Below are 14,804 nucleotides of genomic sequence, written 5' to 3' on the forward strand. Positions count from 1 at the left end.
GGAACACTAATTAACATAGAATAAAAGTAAGGTCCGTTGGCCAGGGAGGACAGAAAAAAAAAAACTCCAGACGGCTGGAGAAAAAATAAAATAAAATCTGCAGGGGTTCCGAGGTCACGAGACCACCCAGCCCCCTCTAGGCATTCTACCTAACATCAATGATCAGCCGTCATTGTATTCAGGGTTCTCATGGAAGAACTTGATGATGATGGTCACGTGGACTTCTGGCCTTTAATCTATCAATGGAGGGACATCACAGTGCTTTGATCAGGTGGTGGGGGCACAGGTCGCCACCACAGAAAACCGGAAAAAGAACAGAAGAGAAAGTAGGGGTTAGTATGGATTTTGGAGCCCCCATGAATAATAATGACAATTAATTGAATATATAGAGCATCAGGATTTAACTAAGATGAAGCTCTGAGAAAGCCATGTTAAGGTAAGGTGTTTTCAGCAGTTGTTTAAAGTGCTCCGCCGTATCAGCCTGCTGAATTTCTATCAGTCAGCTATTCCAGATTTGAGGTTCATAACAGCAGAAGGCCGCCTCAGCACTTCTTTTAAGTTTAGCTCTTAGAATTCTAAGCAGACACTCATTTGAAGATCTAAGGTTACGATTTGGAGTGTGAGGTGTCAGACATTCCGAAATATAAGATGGAGCGAGATTATTTAAAGCTTTGTAAACCATAAGCAGTATTTTAAAGTTAATTCTAAATGACACCGGTAACCAGTGCAGTGACATCAAAACTGGGGTAATGTGCTCAGATTTTCGTTTCCGAGTTAAGATTCTAGCAGCTCCATTCTGTCATTACAACTGATTGCTGTGTTTTTTTGGTGGTCCTGAGAGAAGTGCGTTACAGTAATCTAGCCGACTGAAAACAAAAGCGTGAACTCATTTCTCAGCATCTTGCAACGTTATAAAAGGTCTAACTTTTGTTATATTTCTTAAGTGAAAAAATGCTGTCCTAGTAATCTGATGAATATGAGATTTAAAATTCAGGTCAGAGTCAATAGTTACCCCTAAATTCTTTACCTCCGTCTTGACTTTTAATCCTAATGCATCAAGTTTATTTCTAATAACCTCATTATATCCATTATTGCCAATCACTAAAACTTCAGTTTTCTCTTTATTTAGTTTGAGAATATTACTACTCATCCATTCGGAAACACAAGTGAGACATAAAGTGACAAGGCTTGTAGTTAGTGGAGCAGCTTATGAATTAAGCCATAAAGTGACGGTTCTGAGATTCAGTAATGAGGATAAAGCGCAGATCAGATCAACCAAAGCAGTGCCAGCAGTTCGCAGCTCACAGAGAACTGACAGTTCTTGGGCTTGGTAGTCCAGTCAGTGAAATCGTAAGACATGTAGTGCAAAATACAGGCTGTCCAGCACTGGTTAAGCAATAAATAACAGATTTTGTGACAATATGATAAAAAATAAGGTGACATGAATATAAAGGTCACTGTAGAGTCAGATATTGGTACAGTGGAAAGAAAGTCTACAATATGTAAGTGTACATCACTACGGGTTAATGGTGCCCGTGCTGCTAGTCGATGCTTATTCGGCCATCTTATTGCCTGTCTCTGAATCTTCTTTATGCGTTTGTGGGGGGGTCCTGATTCTTTTTCTAGAGGGAGGGAAAGAGAGAGGAGTTAGCACTGCAGTTCTTAATGTTCTCCCGCTCTGAGGCAGCATGTAGTGCAGATATCCATCTGTTTGTTTTGATTTTATGGATGCAGGGTTTGCTCCACTGTGGCAGTTTTTCCCAGGTGTGACATTTGACCCGACTACGCCTTTCGATGACTTTACATGAATGGCGCCTTTCTAATCCAATGCCTTCACTTTTGTGTTGTTTTCTTGGTTTCCCTCTCATGTCATTGTTACTTAATGTTTAAAGTTGAATTGACAAGTCCACCTGTTAGTTAGAACTCAAAGTCTAACATCATAACAGAGAGCCCATAAACCTCTTTGGTCACCCCAGCTGACACAAGAGGCCCCAGTAGAGGCTCGTATCACCTACTGGGACCCCGGCCAGACCTATAGAGTGGTGTGTGTGGTTGTCGTTGTTGGCACCCGGCATACTAATGGGGCTTTGACTAACGCGCTCCGCTGCACAGTGCACTGGCTGCCTCTGAAAGCAGAAAGGCTCCGTCGAAGCCGTGCTTGAATGGAACAAAGGCGGGGGCCGCGTTCCCGGCCTCTCATTCGGGATGCCTTCCCAGACAATCGGGTTTTGTGGAATGAACTCCAGTAACCTCAGATGACCGCCTGCACTTCACAGGGTCCTCAAAGCTGCAGCGTTCAGTGTCAAGTTCACAGACGTGCATTTATACGCTTGGAAAGGCTGAAAAGGAATCCTTTTTGGAAGCGTTTAGTATTTTTTTTCCTCACAATTTGCCAGATAAAAGCAATCCCATTCGAATATCCGAGTTAGTGTGAAAAATACAAATAAGTTAAAGACTTGTAGGGTCTGTTGAGGCCTCTACGGCACTTACTGCGCTCTTCTTTCTTGCTTGAAGTTTGGAAAAGTAGGAAAACAAGGGAAGCCTTCTATTTGAATGTATTGCTTCAAGCTATTTACTGAATATTCTGAACATGTGTTAGGGGCACAGCGGCTCAGCAATTACATAGATAGATAGATAGATAGATAGATAGATAGATAGATAGATAGATAGATAGATAGATAGATAGATAGATAGATAGATAGATAGATAGATAGATACTTTATTAATCCCCAAGGGGAAATTCACATACTCTAGCACCAGCATACTGATAAAAAACAATATTACATTAAAGAGTGATAAAAATGCAGGTATAACAGACAGTAACTTTGTATAATGTTAACGTATACCCCCCCGGTGGAATTGAAGAGTCGCATAGTGTGGTGGAGGAACGAATCTCCTCAGTCTGTCAGTGGAGCAGGACGGTTACAGCAGTCTGTCGCTGAAGCTGCTCCTCTGTCTGGAGATGATCCTGTTCAGTGGATGCAGTGGATTCTCCATGATTGACAGGAGCCTGCTCAGTGCCCGTCACTCTGCCACAGATGTCAAACTGTCCAGCTCCGTGCCTACAATAGAGCCTGCCTTCCTCACCAGTTTGTCCAGGCATGAAGCGTCCCTCTTCTTTATGCTGCCTCCCCAGCACACTACCGCGTAGAAGATGGCGCTCAACACAACCGTCTGATAGAACATCTGCAGCATCTTAGACACCAGTCTTCTAACGAAGTATAGTCGGCTCTGTCCTTTCTTGCACAGAGCATCAGTATTGGCAGTCCAGTCCAGTTTATCATCCAGCTGCACTCCCAGGTATTTATAGGTCTGCACCCTCTGCACACAGTCACCTCTGATGATCACGGGGTCCATGAGGGGTCTGGGCCTCCTAAAATCCACCACCAGCTCCTTGGTTTTGCTGGTGTTCAGTTGTTGGTGGTTTGAGTCGCACCATTTAACAAAGTCCTTGATGAGGTTCCTATACTCCTCCTAATGCCCTCTCCTGATGCAGCCCACGATAGCAGTGTTGTTAGCGAACTTTTCCACGTGGCAGGACTCCGAGTTGTATTGGAAGTCCGATGTATATAGGCTGAACAGGACCGGAGAAAGTACAGTCCCCTGCGACAGTCCTGTGCTGCTGACCACAATGTCAAACCTGCAGTTCCCAAGATGCACATACTGAGGTCTGTCTGTAAGATAGTCCACGATCCATGCCACCAGGTATGAATCTACTCCCATCTCTGTCAGGTTGTCCCTGAGGAGCAGAGGTTGGATGGTGTTGAAGGCACTAGAGAAGTCCAGAAACATAATTCTTACAGCACCACTGCCTCTCTCCAAGTGGTAGAGGGATCGGTGTAGCATATAGATGGTGGCATCCTCTGCTCCCACCTTCTCCTGGTATGCACACTGCAGAGTGTCGAGGGCGTGGTGGATCTGTGGTCTCAGGTGGTGAAGCAGCAGCCGCTCCATGGTCTTCATCACATGTGATGTCAGAGCGACAGGCCTGAAGTCATTCAGCTCACCTGGACGTGATACCTTTGGGACTGGGGTGATGCAAGATGTTTTCCAAAGCCTCTGGACTCTCCCCTGTTCCAGGCTCAGGTTGAAGATACGCTGTAGAGAACTCCCCAGCTCCAACGCACATGGCAACCAACTCAGAAGTGGAGGGAGCTGGGAGTGACTTCCATCAGGAATTTCCACATACATGCTGTGGGTTAATTCCATATCTTGAAGACACTAGTGGGTGTCTCAATTTAGTGTGAGGCACTATAGAGTCCCCATTAAAAGCATTCCTCCCCTTGGAAGTTCTCACATTTTCTTGCTCTACAACTTTGAATCCCAGTGCATTTAATTTGCCTGTCATTTGGCTGTCATTTACTAAAATACTGATGTTGGGGCCATGGTGGGCAATTTAGCCAGGATATCAGGGTACACCCTACTCTTTATGAAGGATGCCCAGGGATCTTTTATGACCACAGAGAGTCAGGACCCCAGTCTTACACATGATCCAAAGGATGGCAGTAATTATTTTACAGCACAATGCCTCTGTCACTGCATAAGGACATAAGAAACTTGACAAACGAGAGGAGACCATTCAGTCCATCAAGCCAGTTTGTTTAGCTGCTAGCTAAGCTGTCCCTAATGTCTCATCCAGGTCCTTCTTTAAGGTCACTGCACTGGGACATTGGGATCCACACACATAGACCGCAATGTCCTACTGTATTCTGTCATTATCCCTACCACTGAGCCACCAAAGCCAAACTGACCAATCAGATTGTTCAGAGGTACCAGACTCACACACACAGACAGACAACAGCATGTCATTATACAGTATATGCCTTCCCTATGAGATCTGAGTACATGTTGTACGAGGAATATGGAATTTCTGACCTCAAGGAATATGATTTTCACATCTATTTAAAAAGTTGAATCTTAATAATGTTTTATCGTGATGACATTCTGTGCACAAGTTGGCCGTCACCTTTTTTTTAATGATCATGTCAACTGTCGCCATAACGATTCTTCCCAGAATTACTTGGGAGTACATGACATGTGACGTCATCTCGAGCGCCGGTACAAAGGCGGGTGCATTCCACTCCAGAGCCACTGATGTTTAGGATTCCTGTACCGGTGGGCACTGCTTTAACTTGATGTCTCTTTTCCTGGTTATGAACAGATATTTTTCTAGTTTTTTAGGGTCATTTCTGCCCATTGCTATCGGGCAATTCAATGTTTCCACCTGATGTAGTCTTTAAGTTCATTTTGAAATATCAACACAATATACATTTATGGATTTATTTATTTACTAGGGGGCTTGGCCCCCTGCTCGCTTCGCTTGCCAACCCCCTGGCCAGCGCTACACGCTGGTCGCTTTGCGGTTCAGCCGCTTGCATATGGGGATGCGGATGTACAATTTAAACAGATTTTAATTTTCGTATGAAGTGTTACATTTGCATCTATGCAACATATAACTGCCCGTTATTGAATTTCGTTTCTTTCTATTAAATAAAATGACTTTTTCGAATGTTTGGCTCTGAGATTTGTTAATTGTCTTTTCAAAAGCTATTCTAATGGGAAACTATTAATGTTTTAATACGAATGGCATATCAAGATCTCCTTTGATGTCTAATGTTATCTGCGAAAGATGAACTACATTACCTTTCTTGGATACGTCCTTCTTTCTACAGTACTTGGTGCAGAGGAAGACCTGACGGTGTTAACGGTTGTAGATATTCTTTGTGATATTGTAAGTTGATGTTTTCATCTTCCGCACCATCACCACCAACTGTTTCAGCAGAGTCTATTGATACACATTTAACCAATTTGCCGTTTAACCGATCGACATTGGCATAAGTTCATTTGACTTCTCGGTGCTAGGATTGCCCGTGTACTCATTTCTTCTGTTGATAACCCTTCAGGATGAAATTCTTCAATAAGATTTGGACATAATAAGTCTTCTTTTATTGGGAACTTAAAGTGAGGAAGACGTAAAGATTTATAAGAGCTGAGAGCGCAGGAGCTGTATCTGACAAAAGTATTCACACGAATGAGAAGTGAAAGGACCGCGGTCTTCTTTGAAAATGGTTGAGAGGAGGGTGTGACTTGAAAAAAATATCATGGCAATATTCTCATCTCGCGGGACTTGAAAAAATCTTTTCCAAAACGTCTTGTCTCCTAAAAAGTCTTGGCGCGTCGGAAGATTTTTTCATATAATAGAGAGATTTTATTTATTTATCGATTGATTGGCTGTATTTATTTGTCCTATGAGTCTGTATCCTTTTTTTATGTTTCTGCTGCTGTATGCATCTGAATTTCCCCATTTGATTTAAAAAGTGTATCTAATTGAATATTTTACCACCGTCTCTCTTCTATACAGATACATATTGCACTACTGTGTACACATCAATTGTGGTGTCTTCTTCCTCCTTCTGCCAAGATTGGAAAACATCTTTGTGAATTTTTGCTGAACCAGTTTTATATACTGTACATTTGTGAAGTGTAATTGGAAAGGTGCTTTATGAGATGATGGTTTGTTAACTGCCTTACACAGATGCCCTGAATTCATCCTTAACCCACCATCTCTCCTTACAGGTTCTCCCACAACTGCAGAGGCAAAGCTTGCACTGCCAGATAATTCTAAATCAATTTTAACAAGATTCTCCCTGCGACAGCCTTCAGAGCCCGAGGAAGATGTCTGCTACATCATCCCAGGAAATCCAGATAGTCTTCACTCTTGTAATTTTAACTTGACCTCCAAAACCTTCATAGTGATTCATGGATGGACGGTAAGAGTTTCTCCTGGAAGGAAAATTCGGAAATATTTAACTAACATCAATGTGTGACTATAAAAATATTCTATCTATCTATCTATCTATCTATCTATCTATCTATCTATCTATCTATCTATCTATCTATCTATCTATCTATCTATCTATCTATCTATCTATCTATCTATCTATCTATCTATCTATCTATCTATCTATCTATCTATCTATCTATCTATTGTGATGGACGACAGACATGGGCTGGCTGGATAGTGCATGATTACTTACCTGGATGAGGTGCCGGTGTACTTAATGGCTGAGAAGAAAGGCAGGGTATTCACAGTCTTTGCCAGGAGGTTGGTAGGAAGAGTCAATCTCAAATATGCTCTTATCCCAGCCAGTGTAATGGAGGGACATGGGGAGACAATTTATTCACATCAGTGACTCCCCCAATGCACTAGAGGGCAGCATCCCTGGGCTAGGATTCCCACACGAATATCTGCAGGGCATGCCCTCTTGGGTTCTGTGGTGGGCTGCCAGGATTAGCAATACCTGCTTTGTGGGGCTTCTGTTTGACCCAGAAGCGTTTCCAACAGACTAGCAGTGGAAACCCTCCTGAGTCCAAGATAAAAGAAGCTACTCAACCTCATCCAGGTAAGTTGGAGCCAAGTGTGGAGGACGGACAAAGCTCACCAGGGAGATGTGGAGAAGAAAGAAGGAATAAAAAAATTGTACTTGTGTCACTATCAGAAGAATGCCTTTGTAAGGTTTAATAAACCTAATAAACCTTTCATTTTAATAAGTTAATCATTAAAAATAAATAAAATTAAATAAAAATCCATCCATCCATCCATTTTCCAACCCGCTGAATCCGAACACAGGGTCACGGGGGTCTGCTGGAGCCAATCCCAGCCAACACAGGGCACAAGGCAGGAAACAATCCTGGGCAGGGTGCCAACCCACCGCAGGACACACACAAACACACCCACACACCAAGCACACACTAGGGCCAATTTAGAATTAAATAAAAATGAATGCATTAAATAAAATTAATACATAAATTATAATCATAATAAACTTTTCATTTCATCTGGAACTTGTGTCTATCTATCTATCTATCTATCTATCTATCTATCTATCTATCTATCTATCTATCTATCTATCTATCTATCTATTATATAGTGTCTTTAATATCTAGTCTTTAATATCTATCTATCTATCTATCTATCTATCTATCTATCTATCTATCTATCTATCTATCTATCTATCTATCTATCTATTATATAGTGTCTTTAATATCTATCTATCTATCTATCTATCTATCTATCTATCTATCTATCTATCTATCTATCTATCTATCTATCTATCTATCTATCTATTATATAGTGTCTTTAATATCTATCTATCTATCTATCTATCTATCTATCTATCTATCTATCTATCTATCTATCTATCTATCTATCTATCTATCTATTATATAGTGTCTTTAATATCTATCTATCTATCTATCTATCTATCTATCTATCTATCTATCTATCTATCTATCTATCTATCTATCTATCTATCTATCTATCTATCTATCCAATAAATAGTGCCTTTCACATCTATCTATCTAAAGCTGACCTCAGTGACATGTAGACTGAGACTGCCATATTCAGAGCTGGGGGTAGACCAGATGAAGGAATGTCAGTGAAGTGAAAGTGATTGTGGGACCCACCATGAACCTTACAAGGTGTTAACCACAACTGGATTTGTTTTTTCTTGTATTTTTTCTTTCGTCTCTCTTACAGGTGAGTGGCATGTTTGAAAGTTGGGTCCCAAAATTGGTGGCCGCTCTCTATGAAAGAGAAAGGGATGCCAATGTGATTGTGGTGGACTGGCTGAACAGAGCCCACCAGCATTACTCCGTTGCGGCTGAAAACACCAAGCTGGTGGGGTGTGACATTGCCTGGCTTATTGACTGGATGGAGGTGGGTGAGTCCAAACATCAAATTCTGTTGATCCCTTGTTGGTGGGTATGATTGGCAATAAGCGGTCCCAACCTCAGTGACGTGTTTCACCCACAGGAAACGGCAAACATCCCTCTTCAGAATGTTCATCTGATCGGGTACAGCCTGGGCGCACATGTAGCTGGGTTTGCAGGAAGTCACACCACCAATAAAGTGGGAAGAATAACTGGTAAGGCTTTTTCTTTGACCATGTGTGTGATGCTGGTGCCACCTGTGTCTGCCAGTCCGTTTTTGCTGGTGGCAGTCCATATTTTATGCAGAACCTTTCTGACTGACCATTGCGCTGTACAAAGCAGTTAAGCCTACGCTGTGACTCCATGTGTTGTTTGTTGAAGCTTCATGTTAGCCAAGTGTCTCCAAGTGGCAGTTCAGTACGGATTGTGCTCCAGCATCATCCCTGAACCCGATTACCTTTACACCACATAGTCCCAGTTTCTCTTGGTGTCCTTTTCAATTAACATTACGTAGATCTTGCAGAGAAAGGAGGAGATGTTAAATTTCCACTATTGGAAATTAGTCTTTTCATTGTAAATCCTTATATTATTTCACTTCTGTCCATCTGTGCTCGATATAAACTACTCTATCCCTCCACACAATAGAGAGGAATCAGTGTTCCTGGCAGAGTTTTGGTCTTAGGTTTATCTTCAGTTGTTCAATGTGACCAATTATCGACTGCGGTATTTGACTGTTTATTCGGTATATACTGTACTTTGTTACTCATCAAAACCACATTATGACACTACCATTTTACACCTGTTCTTTCCTTCACTTCAACGTAAGCCTCCCGATAAAATGAAAAGGCACATACAGCCTAGCAGTGACCAACAGAAACGATCTCGCCAGCCTACATTCTCACACCAACGCATAGAAGCAGAAACATCGACATCACGCCAGACCAACCAGCACAGCCAAGATGCCTTAGAACAATAAAGACAACGTATGACAAACCACAGAGCAACATTATCTGAAGATCAGCGGCAGCAAGTCTTGCACTTGGACAGTGAATGAAAAAATGAATCACAAACACAACCTTTCTGAAGAGCAGCAGCAAACTGCCGGACAACAACAAACTTTACAACGGAAAAACTACAGGAATTCCATAACACTGACAACTCGGAACAAGATATTCTCTTTATATTACGGTGTAAGCAGTTCCTCGTTCGTTTAGCATCAGCCAAGTCACGAGGACAAATGTTTAATAACGTCAAAGTTTATTTGCCAGGCCCCGTTTTTATCGATGGCCTTTTGTACACAACATTTTCCAGAGTTACATTGAAACCCGAGTTAAACGTACAGGTACTTGCGGGTTACGCACTGGGGAATATTTTCGCTGACAATAATGTTTATGCAACAAATTGCGTTTTCCGATAATTATTATAGACGTCGGTATACTACGTTACCTGATGGCAACACTTCACACATACTGACTTACATGTGCTGTGCATTTCCCCTCTTATTCCATATGTTAATCTGTTCATGTGACACTTTGTATTGTAAATATTCCTGCTGTTGTAAGTGACTATAATAACATCCCTTACTAATCATGTGACTATTTTAATATGGAGTCCTCTCACAAGTCACAATTTATTACAATAATCTCCTTTCTTACTGTAACATGTGATGTTCTTCTCTCCCTCATCATCATTTCATTAACGCTTTCATTCTTGCGAAATTTTCACAAGCACGATTTGCTAGTTTAATGTTAAAGAGCTCAATCCCTTTTGTTGTTTTAAGTGTTGCCATTTTATGTTCAGTGCCCGTATTTATCAAGTGTCTCAGAGTAGGCAAACGGTCCTAACTGGCTCAAAAATCTCAAAGAGTGTCACAGACTTGGCTTTACTCTTAGGAGTACAAATAAAAGCATTTCATCCATTTTACTAAATTAGGAAGCTACGCGTAACTTCACTAGGACATAGGAGAGCTTGTGTGTTGTCCTAACTTACTAGGAGCTGCCACAAGATGGCATTCAGGCCATGACGTGTTTCATCATCAGGCCTTGTTTATGTGGTTATATCAGCCATTGATGAGCCTGCACATCCTGAGAAAGGCTGAATGGTTTGGAAACACTGGATAATAATGAACTCGTAAATAAAATATAAATCCAGCACAGGTAGACTGTAACTTTATGATATCCTTGTACGTTATGTGATCGATAAATCAACACGAAGAAGCCATGGAGCTGTCAGCCAGTATGAACGTGTTAGTAACGTTACGCTTTTTGGCCACAGTGAAAATGCAGCTTTGCAGTAGTGTTGGTTTTTCCACCAAACTCTGAACGTCCTTGCAATGTGCGAGTAGCACGCAGATTTATGCAGCATTTCACGTGAGGTAACGTTAAAGCAAGGTGCCTTTTTGCAAATCGGCTGACACATACAGATCATTGGATGCGCAGACATGCATCAATTGTTAGAGACATCACAGCATCAACAAACAGGAGCCCATGGCCACAAAAAAGGTTGGGATGGCATGGAAAATGCAAGTCAAGTTGGGGAGCATGCACTGGTACAGTGTGTTACTGCACCCACTACATGACGAAACAACTCAGGATCCCGGTTGGCAGCCCCTCAGTCAGACACGCGGTCCAGTCCCACCCTCCAGAAATGACCCTCTATATGCCGCAGCCGGGTGTTACGTGGGCGACCCCTTGGCCTGGTCCAACCACTCAGGTCCCCAACAATGAGGATCTTACGAGCCGGATCACCCACGGGGAAACACTCCACATGGCCGTAGTGCTGTAACTGATGCTCCCTCACAATGCAGGTAATGTGCCTCATTCGGGACTCCCTGAGCAACACAAAGTCAAACCAGCGGTACCCAAGGATTTTCCGGAGAGACACAGTACCAAAGGAGTCCAGTCTTCGTCTCAGGTCACTGGATAGCGTCCATGTCTCGCAACCATATAGCAAAACAAAAGACTTGGACTTTCATCCTTTTGCAGAGATATCAGAAGAGCCACACACCCCTTTTCAGGGGTCACTGAAAAGCCTGTCACTGCTCAATGCTGATTACTTGTAACACCAAATTGGTTGGATGAACTTGTTAAGCCTTGAACTTCATAGACAGGTGTGTCCAATCATGAGATACAAAGGTATTTAAGGTGGCCAATTGCAAGTTATGCTTCCCTTTGACTCTCCTCTGAAGAGGGACAGCATGGGATCCTAAAAAGCAACTCTCAAAAGATCTGAAAACAAAGATTGTTGAGTCTCCTGGTTTAGGGGAAGGCTACAAAAAGCCATCTCAGAGGTTTAAACTGTCAGTTTCAACTGATAGGAATGGAATCAGGAAATGGAAGGCCACAGGCACAGTTGCTGTTAAACCCAGCAGGTCTGGCAGGCCAAGAAAAATACAGGAGTGGCATATGAACAGGATTGTAAGAATGGTTACAGACAACTCACAGATCACCTCCAAAGACCTGCAAGAACATCTTGCTGCAGATGGTGTATCTGTACATCGTTCTACAATTCAGCGCAATATGCACAAAGAACATCTGTATGGCAGGGTGATGAGTAAGATGCCCTTACTGTACTCACGCCACAAACAGAGTCGCTTGTTGTATGCCAATGCTCATTTAGACAAGCCAGATTCATTTTGGAACAAAGTGCTTTGGACTGATGAGACACAAATTGAGTTATTTGGTCAGAACAAAAAGCGCTTTGCATGGTGGAAGAAGAACACCACATTCCAAGAAAAACATCCGCTACCTTCTGTCAAATTTGTTGGAGGTTCCATCATGCTGTGGGGCTGTGTGGCTAGTTCAGGGACTGGGGCCCTTGTTAAAGTCGAGGGTCGGATGAATTCAACCCAATATCAACAAATTCTTCATGATAATGTTCAAGCATCAGTCATAAAGTTGAAGTTACTCAGGGATTGGATATTCCAACAAGACAAAGACCCAAAACTCAGTTTGAAATCTACAAAGGCATTCATGCAGAGGGAGAAGTACAATGTTCTGGAATGGCCGTCACAGTCCCCTGACTTGAATATCATCGAAATATCTATGGGATGACTTGAAGCAGGCTGTCCATGCTCAGCAGACATCAAATTTAACTGGAGAGATTTTGTATGAAGAAGGTCAGAAATACCTCCATCCAGAATCCAGACACTCATCAAAGGCTATAGGAGGACAGCGTCTAGAGGCTGTTATATTACAAAAGGAGGCACAACTAAGTATTGATGTCATATCTCTGTTGGGGTGCCCAAATTTATGCACCTGTCTAATTTTGTTATGATGCATATTGCATATTTTCTGCTAATCCAATAAACTTAATGTCACTGCTGAAATAGTACTGTTACCATAAGGCATGTCATATATTAGAAGGAAGTTGCTACTTTGAAAGCTCAGCCAATGAGAAACAAAAATCCAAAGAATTAAGAGGGGGTCCCAAACTTTTTCATATGACTGTATAAAGAGCTCCTCACCTGCACCCTTCACAGTGACAGCAGCACTTTTTGTGGACACACTAGGCCTACCTCCTCCTGGCTCGGCTTCTGATGGCACATAAAAACTGTAAACATCCATCCATCCATTTTCCAACCCTCTATATCCTAACTACAGGGTCACGGGGGTCTGCTGGAGCCAATCTCAGCTAACACAGGGCGCAAGGCAGGAAACAAACCCTGGGCAGGGCGCCAGCCCACCGCAGGGCACACACACACACACACCAAGCACAATTTAGAATCGCCAATGCACCTAACCGGCATGTCTTTAGACTGTGGGAGGAAACCGGAGTACCCAGAGGAAACCCACGCAGACACAGGGAGAACATGCAAACTCCACACAGGGTGGACCCAGGAAGCGAACCCGGGTCTCCTAACTGCGAGGCAGCAGTGCTACCCACTGCGCCACCATGCCGCCCAACTGTAAACATCCATCCATCCATCCATTTCCAACCCGCTGAATCCAAACACAGGGTCACGGGGGTCTGCTGGAGCCAATCCCAGCCAACACAGGGCACAAGGCAGGAAACAATCCTGGGCAGGGTGCCAACCCACCGCAGGACACACACAAACACACCCACACACCAAGCACACACTAGGGCCAATTTAGAATCGCCAATCCACCTAACCTGCATATCTTTGGACTGTGGGAGGAAACCGGAGCGCCCGGAGGAAACCCACGCAGACACGGGGAGAACATGCAAACTCCCTGCAGGGAGGACCCGGGAAGTGAACCCGGGTCCCCAGATCACCCAACTGCGAGGCAGCAGCGCTACCCACTGCGCCACCGTGCCGCCCAACTGTAAACATTTTTAGCCTAATTTGACCTTAATTAGAAAGTTCACTGATCAGGTCAAAGCAGGTTTATTTGTGATGCCAAATCATTCATAACCTCTGGGCACTTTTTAGATTGGCAAATATTACAGCATATAATGCATAATAAACTTTATCACAATGTTCACTCAGAGAGTAATCCTACCCGCTCCGTTTGAAATGAAGGCTTTATGGCTGCTGCTTGGTTCTGGCTCTTCAGTATCATCAGCAGCAAATTGGGATGGAGGCTACTGCTGAGGGGCTAGAGGACCACAAAAGTATCTCATTTAGGTTGCATCAGTGTCACAATAAGCAGTGCTCTAAACAAAATACAGCACTGCCTGCAAATTACTGTTTATGAATCATGCAAATTAATTATGTGGCGTTATGGCATATAACGTAGTAGTCTGTGTGATACGAACAAATGCTTTGCAATTTCGTAGCTTTTTTCACCATCTCCACTTAGACTTTTGCTCTCAAACTGAGTGTTTTTAATTAAAAAGCCACTCAGTTTGGCACATTTGGCTGCGTCATTTTCAAGTGCCTTCCGTTTTTTTATTCTCGCCTTTTCGGCACCACCTTTGCTTTTTTTACCATCCATCTGCTCTCAGGCGTCTCTCAGTGGAACGTAGCTCGGTAACTGCAGATCCTCTCTACTGTAAGGCTCTGGATAACAGGCAGTCAGCCCTACACACCAGCCTCTGTGTGATTGGCTGGTTGTGGTCACATGGCACACATTAAAGCAGGTTACACAGTGAGTGCTGGCTGGCTGTACCTGTGAGTGCAGAAGCATTAG

At 42.9% G+C, this 14,804-nt stretch overlaps 1 protein-coding gene across 2 annotated transcripts in view; it reads left to right on the forward strand.

Moving 5' to 3' along the window:
* The window catches only part of LOC114662831 (lipoprotein lipase), a 52,902-nt gene that overhangs the window by 10,864 nt on the left and 27,234 nt on the right, over positions 1-14,804 (forward strand). For both annotated transcript variants that reach the window (XM_028816521.2, XM_028816522.2), the window contains exons 2-4: positions 6,577-6,770; positions 8,540-8,719; positions 8,816-8,927. In XM_028816521.2, the coding sequence (XP_028672354.1) occupies positions 6,577-6,770; positions 8,540-8,719; positions 8,816-8,927 (486 nt within the window). The remainder of the gene's footprint in view (positions 1-6,576; positions 6,771-8,539; positions 8,720-8,815; positions 8,928-14,804) is intronic.

The sequence above is a fragment of the Erpetoichthys calabaricus genome, chromosome 12 (genome assembly GCF_900747795.2).
Source record: "Erpetoichthys calabaricus chromosome 12, fErpCal1.3, whole genome shotgun sequence".
NCBI classification, from domain to species: domain Eukaryota; kingdom Metazoa; phylum Chordata; class Cladistia; order Polypteriformes; family Polypteridae; genus Erpetoichthys; species Erpetoichthys calabaricus.